Source organism: Neophocaena asiaeorientalis, unplaced genomic scaffold (assembly GCF_003031525.2).
Source record: "Neophocaena asiaeorientalis asiaeorientalis breed wild unplaced genomic scaffold, Neophocaena_asiaeorientalis_V1.1 scaffold1186, whole genome shotgun sequence".
In the NCBI taxonomy this organism is placed as follows: domain Eukaryota; kingdom Metazoa; phylum Chordata; class Mammalia; order Artiodactyla; family Phocoenidae; genus Neophocaena; species Neophocaena asiaeorientalis.
The window spans coordinates 685,224-697,988 of record NW_020173974.1 but is presented as its reverse complement, the minus strand read 5'-3'; the positions used below and the strand labels follow the sequence as shown (position 1 = coordinate 697,988).

Here is a 12,765-nt window from a genome sequence, read left to right as displayed (position 1 = left end):
CCCCGCCTTCAGATAGGCTGCAGCAGCTAATCGATGCTTCCCCCACTGCAGGAAACAACCCTGAGGTGGGCAAGGGCACCCACGTGATCATCCCAGTGGGCCAGGGGGGCAGTGGAGGCTGGAGCGCCCAGGTGACCAAGTCCAGCGGGAAGAATCTGAACCTACAGGTCCACACCTCCCCCAATGCCATCATCGGCAAGTTTCAGTTCACGGTCCGCACACGCTCAGAAGCTGGCGAGTTCCAGTTGCCCTGTGACCCCTGCAATGAGATCTACATCCTCTTCAATCCCTGGTGCCCAGGTGAGCCTGCTGGAGTCAGAAGCAAGGCATGGACAGGAGGGGAGGGCAGGTCAGGGCTTCCTTTCCTGGGTCTGGCTACGTGCCTGGGTACCTAGCCCTAGGAGAAGCCAGCCTCCCATTGTCCAGGTGAGGGGACCTAGATCCAGGACCTAGAGAGGTGACCAGCCCAAGGTCACACAATCTCACTTCTCCTGGGGAAGGGCCCTGGTTACAGCCACCCTCCTCTGATCATCTCTGTCATGCTCACTGCATCCTTCCTGGGAGGAGTGCTGTCAGGCTAGAGGCGTTCCTGCTCTTCCTCTGCGGTCATGAGTCCTGCAGAATCAGCCCAGGGGCAGGTGGGACCCAGGGAGAGGGCTGGAGAGGACCAGGCATATATGCTTTGGGAACACAGAGGACCTTGTGTATGTGGACCGTGAGGACTGGCGGCAGGAGTACGTGCTTAATGAGTGTGGGAGAATTTACTATGGGACCGAAGCACAGATTGGCGAGCGGACCTGGAACTACGGCCAGGTACGGCTGGCTGGGGCCTCGTGCACTCAGGGGCACTAGAGGCAGGTGGGGTGGGGTAGGGGAGCAGGTGCTGGCCTAGGGGTCACCTCTGCCCTTCCTCCCTCCAGTTTGACCACGGGGTGCTGGATGCCTGCCTGTACATCCTGGACCGGCGGGGCATGCCATATGGAGGTCGCAGAGACCCCATCAGTGTCTGCCGGGTCGTCTCCGCCATGGTGAGCACCCTCGCGTCTCTGAGCCCTACCATGTGTCTGCCTGCTGCCTCCCCTGCTCCACCCCACACTCTTACCCTTCCTGATTCTGTCACTGCTCTTGCAAAGGGTACTGTGGGAAGTGGTCTCACCCTTCTTCCCTCCCTCGCCTGTCCCCCAACGCTCCCCTTCCTGGCTCCGGTTCCAGCTCTTGCGTAATGTAGGGCCAAACCCCAAACTTGGCACACCCAGCATTCTTTTTTTACTGGACCCTGAAGCCTTTAGGGGTGAGGGATGGTTGCAGGGTCAGAGGCTGGGCCGGGGGCCACACGGCAGGCCCTGAGCTTCTCCCCCAACCCTGCCCCACCCCGTCCTGTCCTGGGCAGGTAAACTCCTTGGATGACAGTGGCGTCCTGATTGGGAACTGGTCTGGAGAGTATTCCCGCGGCACGAATCCATCGGCGTGGGTGGGCAGCGTGGAGATTCTACTCAGCTACCTACGCACCGGCTTCTCTGTCCCTTACGGCCAGTGCTGGGTTTTCGCCGGTGTGACCACTACAGGTAGTGGAGGGACGGGACAGGAGCGGCCTGGGCCCTACACGAAGGAGGGAGGGAAGCCAGGCTCTGCCTTCACGAGCCCAGCCCAGCTGTGGCTACAGTGTCGGAACAGGCAGGGTAGCTGGTAGGCTGGCCTTAATTATCATTAATTAGTGTTAACAACCAGAGAGGGGCCTAGAGGAGAGGAGGGAGAAGGGACAGTTAGGGACAAGGCGAGGCCGGTGGCCTGGATTCCCCTAACCCCCAACACTCCCTGGCTCGGTGCCCTCCTGACCCTAGCGACCCCTGACCCAGTTGCCCCTGTCCCCTTGCTACTCCTGACCTCGTGCCTCACCTGCCCCCCACCCCTGCCCGGGCCCCGGGCCCTGAACCCCAACCCTGGTTTCCCCACAGTGCTGCGCTGCCTAGGCCTGGCCACCCGCACCATCACCAACTTCAATTCCGCGCATGACACAGACACGTCCCTCACCATGGACATCTACTTTGACGAGAACATGAAGCCACTCGAGCACCTGAACCATGATTCCGTCTGGTGAGGCTGGGGCTGGCCTGCCCTTCCCTGCTGAGGACTGGTGACCCGAGGCCTGGGCGCCAGGGGGATGCCGGGGAGGCCCTGGGGGGTGGGCAGCTCACGGAGCCCTCTGGCCATGTCCATCCAGGAACTTCCACGTGTGGAACGACTGTTGGATGAAGAGGCCGGATCTGCCCCCAGGCTTCGATGGATGGCAGGTTGTGGACGCCACACCCCAGGAGACCAGCAGCGGTGAGGCGGGGCCCTGCCTGGCTCCTGAACCCCACTTGGGGCCCCTCCCTGTCTCCCCAGCCAGGGTAACAAACTCCAGCGTCCCGGACGGGGCCTTAGAGCCGGGCCCTTTAACCCCGCCGTTCTTCAAACAGACTCCTCGGGGCAAATCACCATGTGGCCCTTCATTTATTTTTACCTTTCTGCGTAACTATTTGCCTAAATTTTATTTATTTGTAATGATTATGACACTCAGATGGCTCAAAAGTCCAAGGATTCAAGAGAATTCAGTGAGAGGTTTCCTTCCCCTGACAAATCCACTATTCCCACTTGCTTTTTTTTTTTTTTTTTTGCGGTATGCGGGCCTCTCACTGTTGTGGTCTCTCCCGTTGCGGAGCACAGGCTCCGGACGCGCAGGCTCAGCGGCCATGGCTCACGGGCCTAGCCGCTCCGCGGCATGTGGGATCTTCCCTTACCAGGGCACGAACCCCTGTCCCCTGCATCGGCAGGCGGACTCTCAAGCACTGCGCCACCAGGGAAGCCCCCCCACTTGCTTTTTTATTTACATATCCTGGAGGTAATTAATTGAAGGACCCTTTTATTTATGTATATTCTTTTAAAGTTTAAAAAGTCATTATTTTAAGTAAAACATGCTTGGAAGGAAAAAAAAAAGGATAGAATTGTAGAGCATAAAGTATACAATTCCCTATCCTCTCTCAGGTGGTTTGTTTCGTTTTGTTTCAAGGAAATTTCTATATCCTACTCCAGACCTGATACGTTGGACCTTCAGGGAATAGACTCTAGGAGTCTGTATGTTTGAAAGTTCTGGTGATGTTGCAGATCAGCTGGGTTTGGGCGTTCCTCTCGGGCACAGAGCATTAGGTCAGCAGCAGAGCAGACCCAGCCCCCGACTTCCTCTCTTTCAACACATATTCTCACTTTTACCAAGTTCCTCTCGTATCTGTTCCACTGCTCCACTGAGTTATATGTACAGTATGAAAAAATCAGGTTTCAGATAGGTTCAAAGGAGAAAAGAGCTTCTGTAACACAGTCCAGCCTAAGAAGTAATCACTGACGACATAACCTACTAGTCTCTTTTCCACAACGCACGTTTCTGCAAAAATTAGACTTCCCGTGCTGTTCTCAGACAGGTCCCGCACACCCTTCCCACCTTAATACTCTGGCCCCAGGCAGCCCCACCTGCCGGACCGGTTGCCTCTCCCCCCAACCCCTGCCACCTCTCCCTTCCTCACCCTGGGTCAGATAGCCTTCCCCTAGCCTACATTCCTCCTCTGGTCTCTGGCCAGACCCCTCCCCCCTCAGTCATCTCTGTGAACGGTGCCCCCTGAGTTGTGCCACCCCAGTGATGCCTGCGACGCTGGAACAGCCTGCAGGACACCGGGAGATCTGAGTTCTCATCCCCACTCTGGGAAGTGGTGGGCTGGGCGGCGGCCAGGGCCTCTGAGGCCAGCCAGACCCGGGCTTGATTCTAGCTTGATCACTTCTTGGATATGTCATCTTGGGCAAGTTCCTTGCACCTTCAGGTTTCGGTGTTCTTGTTTGTAATAGGTGGGTGATATGTACCATGCAGGGTGGTTGGGAGGAGCTAATGATAAGTCATAGTAGACTAGCAGCATGGCTGGAGCTTAGTAGCTACTCAGTTAAGTATTAGCTCCTTCCTTCTCTCTGTATCCAACTGTCTTGGGAGATCCTGGCATCTACTTTGCCTCACTGAGCCTGTCTCCCCATGTGTAAAAGGAGACCATCGTGCGAGATGTTTTCTAAGATCCTCTCCTGTTGGATGGCCCTCACTTCCTGTTCTGTGTCCTCTCCTGCCAAGCTTCCTCCCTATCAACCCATCTCTTCCAGAAAACCCTCCCGAGCACACTGAGGACAGACTGTGTTTCCCACCAGCTCCCCTCTCACCTCCCCACAGAGAGGACACAGTAGGCTGCAGAGCTGAAGGATTGTTCTGGATCTTTCTGGAATGGTGACTGTGATGTCATTGCTCTCCCAGCCGGCAAGCAGAGCCACGGTGGGCTCTGGGTTTGTCTTGATGTAGGATGGCTGTTGACCTCAGGGGGTTACAGACAGCTGACATGCAGCTTCAGCCAGTAGAGGAAGTATGCCAGCAATTTGATTAGCAAGGCAGGCCTGTCCCCACAGTTGTCCCTGTCCCCCTATCCCCCACCAAGGACTGAGGCCAAATAGAACGTGTGCACTCCTTTGTTTAACCTCCCTGAGTTGGACTGGTGGGAGCTGACCCAAGGCAGTGGGCGCTGGGCCTGGATGGGTGGGCCCAGGATCTGGGTGGGGGGTTCCCCCTCAGCCTCCTCAGATCTCTCACCCCCATGCTACCCTCACTCCCCTAGGCATCTTCTGCTGTGGCCCCTGCTCTGTGGAGTCCATCAAGAACGGCCTGGTCTACATGAAGTATGACGCACCCTTCATTTTTGCTGAGGTGAGGCCTGTGTGGCCGGTGCCTTTGTGGGCAGCCTGGGGAGACCAGGGCACTGGTGTTAGCCCTGGGTTCTCTGGTCCTGACCTCACCACCGACCGACTAGCTGTGTGACCTTGAGCAAGTCACTCATTCTATGAGTCTTAGTTTCCCCAACTGTTAAAAGGGGGATAATAATGGCTGCCATGCTTCCTGTGCTCAGGATCAAAAGAAATAATGGGTATGAAGCTGCTCTATAAGTCGTAGAGTCAGCGAACGAGCGTAAGGGATTACTGTTATTAATGGTGAATGCATTGTAAGGAGCCTCCCAGACCAGTTTCTTCCCCACTCTCTGGCCCTGTCTGGCTCAGCTTGGAAAGTCTCCCGGTTTGGCTCTTCCAGGAAGCTCCTAACCTTCGGATCTAGCCCTCCATGCAGCTCCTAGGATGCAGGGAAGGCAGCTGGGGGTCAGGCCCACCCTCAGACCCTCTGGCTCACTCACTCCCGGCTCACACCCCACACACACCCCAAACAGGTGAACAGTGACAAGATCTACTGGCAGCGGCAAGGTGATGGCAGCTTCAAGATCGTGTACGTGGAGGAGAAAGCCATCGGCTCGCTCGTCCTCACGAAGGCTGTCGGCTCCAACATGCGGGAAGAGGTCTCCCACATCTATAAGCACCCGGAAGGTACCAGCCCCCCAACCTGGCCAGCTCCGACCACGCCAAGGGTTCCCACCAAGCACTCGCCAACGCCAGCAGCAGTGGTAGGCTCACCATTGACCCTCAACCCCCAGGCTCAGAAGCAGAGCGGAAGGCAGTGGAGACCGCAGCCGCCCACGGCAGCAAACCCAACGTGTACGCCATCCAGGACTCGGCTGAGGATGTGGCCCTGAAGGTGGAGGCGCAGGACGTAGTGATGGGGCAGGACCTGACCATCTGCGTGGTGCTGACCAACTGTGGCAGCAGCCCCCGGACTGTGAAGCTGCACCTCTACCTCTCCGTTACCTTCTATACCGGCGTCTCTGGGTCTGTCTTCAAGGAAAGCAAGAAGGAAGTGGTGCTGGCGCCGGGGGCCTGTAAGTGCTTCTTCCCCAGCCCTGCCGCCTCCCCCCCCACCCCGCCCCACGGCTGGGCACCCCGGGGCTGGGGACATGGAGACCCCAGGAGGCCGGGTCTGGGGAAGCTGGCCTCAGTGACACCATGCCTCTTCCCCCGCAGCGGAGCGCACGGCCATGCCCGTGGCCTACAAGGAGTACCGGGTCCACCTCGTGGACCAGGGGGCCATGCTGCTCAACGTCTCGGGCCACGTCAAGGAGAACACGCAGGTGCTGGCCAAGCAGCACACCTTCCGTCTGCGCACCCCGGACCTCACCCTCACGGTAGAGCAGCTGGCTGGGGCAGGGGGAAATCGGAGGGCCAGGGGAGGGGGCACTGGGCCAGGAGCCATGGCAGGAGGAGGTCAGGGACCAGCTCTGAGCTCCTGGGCTTCGGTTTCCTCCTCTGGAAAATCAGATCTCATTTCCCTGATTCTGTGGTGGTTGCAGCTGGAGAGTGGGTTGGAGTTTCCTGTCTGGCTTTGGGAGAGCCCTCTCTCGGGGGCAGAAACGTGGGGTGAGGGCGGTCTTGATTCGAAGGAGCTCTCCCTCTCTGGGGGAGCGTCTGGTCCCGTGAGTTCGGCCAGGGGCTCTGATGGGGGCCTCTTTTTCTCTCAGTTACTGCAAGCAGCCGTGGTTGGCCAGGATTGCGAGGTCCAGATTGTCTTCCAGAACCCCCTGCCTATCACCCTCACCAACGTTGTCTTCCGGCTCGAGGGTTCCGGGTTGCAGAGCCCCAAGACCCTCAACGCTGGGTGAGTCCGGGCCCCTCCTCCTTCCCCTGCCGCTGCCCTTGCCTGCCTCCTGGCGGCCTGGGTCCCAGCTTTGCTTCCTCTCTCTGTCAGGACGGTAAGGTCTGTCGCTTGGGGCCCGCCAGCAGCACCTCCTGACTCAGTTCAGCCCACCCAGCACTTAAAAGGCCTGCTGTGGGCAGTGCTCCGCGGTGTCCCCGCCCTGCCTCACCGGCTGGTTAGGGAGCTAAAACCTCACATAGGAATCCCTAGCAGCTCGTCACTACTGTCACCCAGCACTCAGCAGTTGAGCAGGCACTGTCAGGAATATAAGTGCATTTGGAGACCACAGAAACCCCTTAAGGTACATTAGAGATCATCACCTGGGCCGTGTGCCCCAGGGCAAGTGACTGATCTCCTCTGCGCCTCAGTTTTCTCACCTGTAAAGTAGGGATAACGATAAGCCTGGCTCTGAGGCTCAGAAGAGACGCTGCCCGTAAAGCACGCAGCATGGTGCTCGGCACAGCATCAGTGTTGGTAGCTGTCCCCGCCCTTTACAGACAGGGCAGCTGGTGGCCGCATCTCACAGGGTCTCACAGCTCCTAAGGGGCAGGCTCTGCCCCTCCCGCTTTGCTGAGAGCACAGGCTCTCAAGCTTGTTGCCGGCGTGGTGGCATGAGGGCCGAGCAGCAGTTCCGAAGGCGAGAGCCCTGTGCCTCGGGCCCTCACCCAGCCTGCCGGGGCCTGATCCCGAGCCACGTGAGGCTCTGGGCCAGGCCCGTGCCCACAGTCGTGTTCCTGGGCCTGTGCTGCCATCTCTGACGCAGACCCACGCACGCAGGAACAGCATAGAGGGAAAGCAGAGAAGGCCAGAGGCTGACTTCTAAGGTCAGCCCTCTGGGATCAGGGACAGGAAGTTTCCTCATTCCACAAAGAGCTCCCGAGGGACAGTGACAGCATGCGCTCGGAGGGGCTGGGTGAGGAAGCAGAGGGTCCCTGCCCACCCTGCCCATCCCTCTCCCCACACACAGCAGGCGGCTCTGCCTGGTGGTGGCTGCCACTTTCCCCAACAGGCCAAAGCTGAAAAGGTTGCTTGCTGTTCAGATCTTTGCCCCAGCCTGGCCCCCTGGATGATGGGACACATCACAAACGAGTGCTCTCCTTCCGTCGCCCTAAAAGGGCCTCTGGCAGCTTAGAGAGTGGAGCTTGGAACTTCCAGACAGCTCACCTGCTGGTGTCTCTCACCTGCAGCTGACAGAGGGAGGTTCACCTGTTCTGAGGGATTCCCCAGAGCGGGGCTCCCCTCAGCAGCCCCACCAGATCTTTGATTCTTGCCTCTGCCTGGGAATAAGGAAAGGACCGCTGCACTGAGTGATGGACACCCAGCTCCTCTCTTCAGCTGTGGGGCTTGTGCGAGTCTCCCCCCACTTAAAGGTCTCAGTCTTCCCATCGGTAGGTGAGAGGGTTAGATGGTAGTTTCTCAAGGCAGGTCCTCCTTGGACACCCTGTGGCTCCTCAGCTGCTGTGAGCCCAGGCCAGGGCCACCAGGACAGCTGAGAGCCCTGAGCTCCTGGCTCGGATATATTAGATTCCAAAACGGGCATCACTTCCCTCTCATCTGCGCATCCAAGGCTGCGGGATGGAACCCCATTGTGCCACCCAGCCTGCTGAGCGGCCACTTAATAAACATTCCAGAACTTACTCCTTCAGATGGCTATTGTCACCACCAAAGCAGTCACCAGGGGAAGCTGGAAGTCTGCTCCAAATCCTTCTCGGGAATTTCCCCCAGAGCCTGAATCATATTCTCTAGAATGTCCTTAGGGTGGTCTTCTAAGGGGGTGGATTTGACTTTGGGGAAACAGCCTCAAGTCATTTAGAATTAAGACTTAATTAATAAGGTAAGTGAACAAGGTGGGTCATAATGCCCTTTTCGATCAGAACTGAAGCTTGGCTGTAAAGGAGGGGCAGTGACTTGTCCGGGTGTGCGTGCGCACCCAAGTTGGGTGCGTGTGATGTGTGTGTGGTTTTAAATGGCTGTGAAGGAAAATCTGAGAGGAGTTTTTTCAAATGTTCAACAGGGTTGAACCAGGACATAATTGAAGGACAGTGCTAATTTGGATGTCTAAGTTCTGATGTCCTGTCAGGGAGTTGGTTTTATTACCTGCACTCACTTACGGGCACATTCCAACATGAGCAGCTGACGTGCTCAGCTTAAAGTGGCAAACTGGGGTGCAGCCAAGGTCTCGCCTGACTCTTAAGACCTACTCTTAAGGGTAGGAAGAGATCTTGACATCCCTAGCTGGAACCTGGAGAGCATTTTCTCTTGGAAATAATGTTATAAATAAAGGCTAGGCTCTGAAATAGTGCAGTTCAATCACAGTATGGGTTAAATAGACTTTTGAAGGCTGATCGGAACCTAAACAACCTTTAACCTGCATCGATGGAAAAGTGAGCACAAATTAAAAGTACAGATTCGTAACCAGGCAGAGTATAGCCTACCTGCTAAGTTATAGACTTAATTTCTTTCTTTCTTTTTTTTAAATAAATTTACTTATTTATGTATTTATTTTTGGCTGCGTTGGGCCTTCGCTGCTGTGCGCGGGCTTTCTTTATTTGCGGCAAGCGGGGGCCACTCTTCGTTGCGGTGCGCAGGCTTCTCGTTGCGGTGGCTTCTCTTGTTGCAGAGCACAGGCTCTAGGCGCTCGGGCTCAGTAGTTGTGGCTCACAGGCTCTAGAGCACAGGCTCAGTAGTTGTGGCGCACGGGCTTAGTCGCTCCGCGGCATGTGGGATCTTCCTGGACCAGGGCTCGAACCTGTGTCCCCTGCATTGGCAGGCAGATTCTTAACCACTGCGCCACCAGGGAAGTCCCTAGACTTAATTTCAAGTTGTATATTATGATAGGAAGTCTAGAAATTAAGTCTATAACCTAACAGGTAGGCTATAGATATCTATCTCCCTGTCTCCCCTGCTTCCCACCTTCATAGAGCTTGGAGGCACCTTCAAGACCATCTAATCCCACCCCCTCATTTTACATTCGCTTCCGTTTTACACCAGAAAGTGAGGATGACTGGTACTTTGTTCTAAACCACACAGTTAACAACGGTAGAAGGAGTACAGAGTGGTCCGGGGATGCCCCTTGGAAGCAGGCTCCAAGCTGTTTTGCCCCAAGGAGAGCTCATCCTCAGTGCTGGGGTGTTGACTCATTCTCTTGGAGGACTGTGGTGTTTGCACAGAGTCTGGCTCCAGAGACAGTCCCCAAGGCAGGCTCAGGTTGAGCAGGGGCCAGAGGTAAAGGTTTAAGGCAGAGGCAGGAAAGGACAGATGCTAACAGGCGTGAGAAGGTGCGATATAAATGCAGTCACAGTCAGTGTGTAAGCACACGTGCAGATTGCTGGAGGAGCTCAGAGAAGGGTGAGATTCATTTTCCTGAGGGCAGGAGGTGCTCCAGGGAGCCCTCACTGAGGAGGAGTTGTGAGCTGGGTCTGGAGGCAGCCTGGGGGCAAAGCTTGAAGACAGAGGTGAGTTCAGGGAAGGGGAGGAGCTCAGTGGGACTGGCGGGCAGGAGGAATGGGGGGATGATGAGGTGGTGCAGGCAGGCAGGGTGACTCAGAGTGAGCCTGTGTGTCAGGTTAGGGAGCTACAGTTTCATCTATCTCATAAACACCGAGGAAGCCAAGCCGGTGAAGGGCTCAGTTCATCTCTGAGTGCTTGGAGAATAGAATGGAAAATGAGATGGGAGGCAAGGAGGCCAGTTAGAAGGCTGGTGAAATTGTGATTCCCAGAGGGGTGGTCTGGGACTAGAGGTCCATGGGAAGGAAGAAAATAAAGACACTGTAGTGTGTGTGTACACACCAGCATGTGTGTTTCTTTCTCTCTCACTCACACACACGAATGTGTGTCAATTTAATTGAAAGATGCCAATTGTCTGTTCTTTTTTTTTTTTTTTTAATACCAAGCTGAAATATGATCGTAGCAGAGGATGATTAATTTTCTTCCACCTTCTTCCTCGGCAAACCTGAAAGTATTTGGCAATGCCTTGTTGAGCCCCAGAGTCTCCCTTTGAAGTTTCCTTGTTCTTGGAAACCCTACGGGGATTGGGGCTGACCTGGTTGGGGCAGGAGCATTGGCCATGGAGAGGAGGGGAGGCAGTGCCTCTGTCTTTGTCCGGATGTTTGTGAGAGCAGGGAGGGAGGAGTCCTGGATGCTGAGGAGATTTCCAGCTCCAGCAGCTGGGTGGGTGGCCACTGATCTAGCCTTGCAGAGGTGGCCTTGGGGTTCAGGCATTGTTCCGGATGTGGAGATTCCAGCTGAGCCCAGAAATGCCTGAAGGGCTCCACCTGCTGCTGCTTCCTGCCTGCCTGCCCCATCAGCCCTTACTCCCCACTCCACCCTCGGTCACCCCAGGCCCATGATTCTATCTCTGCCCACAGGGACATTGAGGGCAGCAAGAGAGTGACACTGCGTCAGACGTTCGTGCCTGTGAGACCAGGCTCCCGCCAGCTCATCGCCAGCTTGGACAGCCCACAGCTCTCCCAGGTTCATGGGGTCATCCAGGTGGATGTGGCCCCGGCCGCTGGTGGCAGGGGCTCCTCAGATACTAGAGGCAACGGTAGCTCAGAGGAGACCATCCCTATTGCATCTTGAGGTGGGGCTTAGCCCTGGGCCAGGAGCAATGCGAGTGGAGTCAGATGAGCAAGGGCATTGCCTCAAGACAGGGGCCCGCTGCAGAGCGGTTCCCCAGAGCCTCAGGTGGGGAGATCGGGACATCTGGGGAGGAACCGATCTCATTTGCACAGATGCTAATAAACTGTTTTACAATGAAGCTGCCGTTCTGTCCATCTGTCAGTCTATGCCGAGCCAAGGAGCCCCACGGCCTATCCTGGGGATGCTCTTGGCATTTCTGACGCCCCTAGTTCTGAGAAGCACGGCTGGCACGTCAGCAGTGGTACCACTCAGCAGCTCTTGAGATGGGGCCGCTTGGCGTCAGGACAGCCTCCAGCGCTTACCTGCCCAGTCTTCACCCGCTGACCAAAGCCCTCGGAAGCTCCCTGGGCTCAGTGGCCTGCCGCTTCCACAGCACCCCCTGTGGGAAAGAAGAACCTAAAGTCCCTTCTGTAGGCACATGTTTGAGGTAGAAATAGGCTGGAGTTCTCTCTGAGCCGCAGAAGCCACGTTCTAATATTGATCTTCAAATATCCTTGTCTAAGAATTGTTACAAAAGTAATACGTGTTCAGGGTTGAGCATTAAGAAGATACAGAAAATTATAAAGCAGAAAATAACAATAATCCTCAAGCCCCGCCATGTACAGAAAGTAACTTAGCCTTGTTTCATATGCTGCCTCCCTGCCCCCCTCCCACAAATGACCTATGGTGAGCATTTTCCTACAGCATTAAATAGTCTTTGAAAGCATCGTGTTTAGAGACTGGATGGTAGGCTAGGCTTCCAGGCCACCCTCCTGGTCCTCCTGGATCTCTGGCTATCCTTCTCAGTTTCCTCAGCTGGGGCCTCCACCTCGGCTCAGACTCCAGTGTTGGGATGACTCAGGCCTCTGCCCCAGGCTCTCTCTCATCCAGCTACACTCTGTCAAGGTGAACTCTGCCAGACTCGAGGTTTTAAGGACTGCTGGCTCCCAAAATTGTATATTTTCCTTGAACCTCAAATCTGTATATTTACTGCCTTCTCCGTATCTCTACAATGTGGATGTCCAATGTGGATGTCTCAAAGACACCCCAAGTAGAACACATCCAAGGTCAAACTCCTGACCTCCCTCCAGCATATATCCTCCTACATCTTCCCCTACATCAGTAAATGGCACCTCCATCTTTCCAGTTTCTTGGGCCCAAACTCTTGGAGTCACCCTTAACTCCTTTCTTTCTCTCACATCCCACATTCAATCTGTCAGCAAATCTTGCTGGTTCTACCTCCCATTCATAGGTGTCTAGAATCTGACCACTCCTTATCTCCTCTACAACTGCCATCCTGCCCGAGCTGCCTTCATCTCTCAGCTGGACTGTTGCACCCCCTTCCTAATCATTTCCCCATTTCCACTCTTGCCCTTTGATACCCTGTTCTTCACACAGCAGCTGGAACGAGCAGGTGAACCAGATCATGTCAATCTTCTGCTCAAAACCTTCCACTGGGGCTTCCCTGGTGGCGCAGTGGTTGAGAGTCTGCCTGCCGATGCAGGGGACATGGG

General features: G+C 55.7%; 1 protein-coding gene across 1 annotated transcript in view; it reads left to right on the top strand.

Moving 5' to 3' along the window:
• TGM1 (transglutaminase 1) overlaps positions 1 to 11,401 on the top strand; it is a 13,882-nt gene extending 2,481 nt beyond the window's left edge. The window contains exons 4-15 of the mRNA XM_024753236.1: positions 52 to 300; positions 695 to 813; positions 921 to 1,028; positions 1,391 to 1,565; positions 1,956 to 2,094; positions 2,222 to 2,325; positions 4,677 to 4,765; positions 5,277 to 5,430; positions 5,538 to 5,819; positions 5,962 to 6,122; positions 6,456 to 6,592; positions 10,999 to 11,401. Coding sequence (XP_024609004.1) covers positions 52 to 300; positions 695 to 813; positions 921 to 1,028; positions 1,391 to 1,565; positions 1,956 to 2,094; positions 2,222 to 2,325; positions 4,677 to 4,765; positions 5,277 to 5,430; positions 5,538 to 5,819; positions 5,962 to 6,122; positions 6,456 to 6,592; positions 10,999 to 11,212 — 1,931 coding nt within the window. The 3' untranslated portion in view covers positions 11,213 to 11,401. The remainder of the gene's footprint in view (positions 1 to 51; positions 301 to 694; positions 814 to 920; positions 1,029 to 1,390; positions 1,566 to 1,955; positions 2,095 to 2,221; positions 2,326 to 4,676; positions 4,766 to 5,276; positions 5,431 to 5,537; positions 5,820 to 5,961; positions 6,123 to 6,455; positions 6,593 to 10,998) is intronic.
• The last annotated feature ends 1,364 nt before the right edge of the window (positions 11,402 to 12,765 follow it).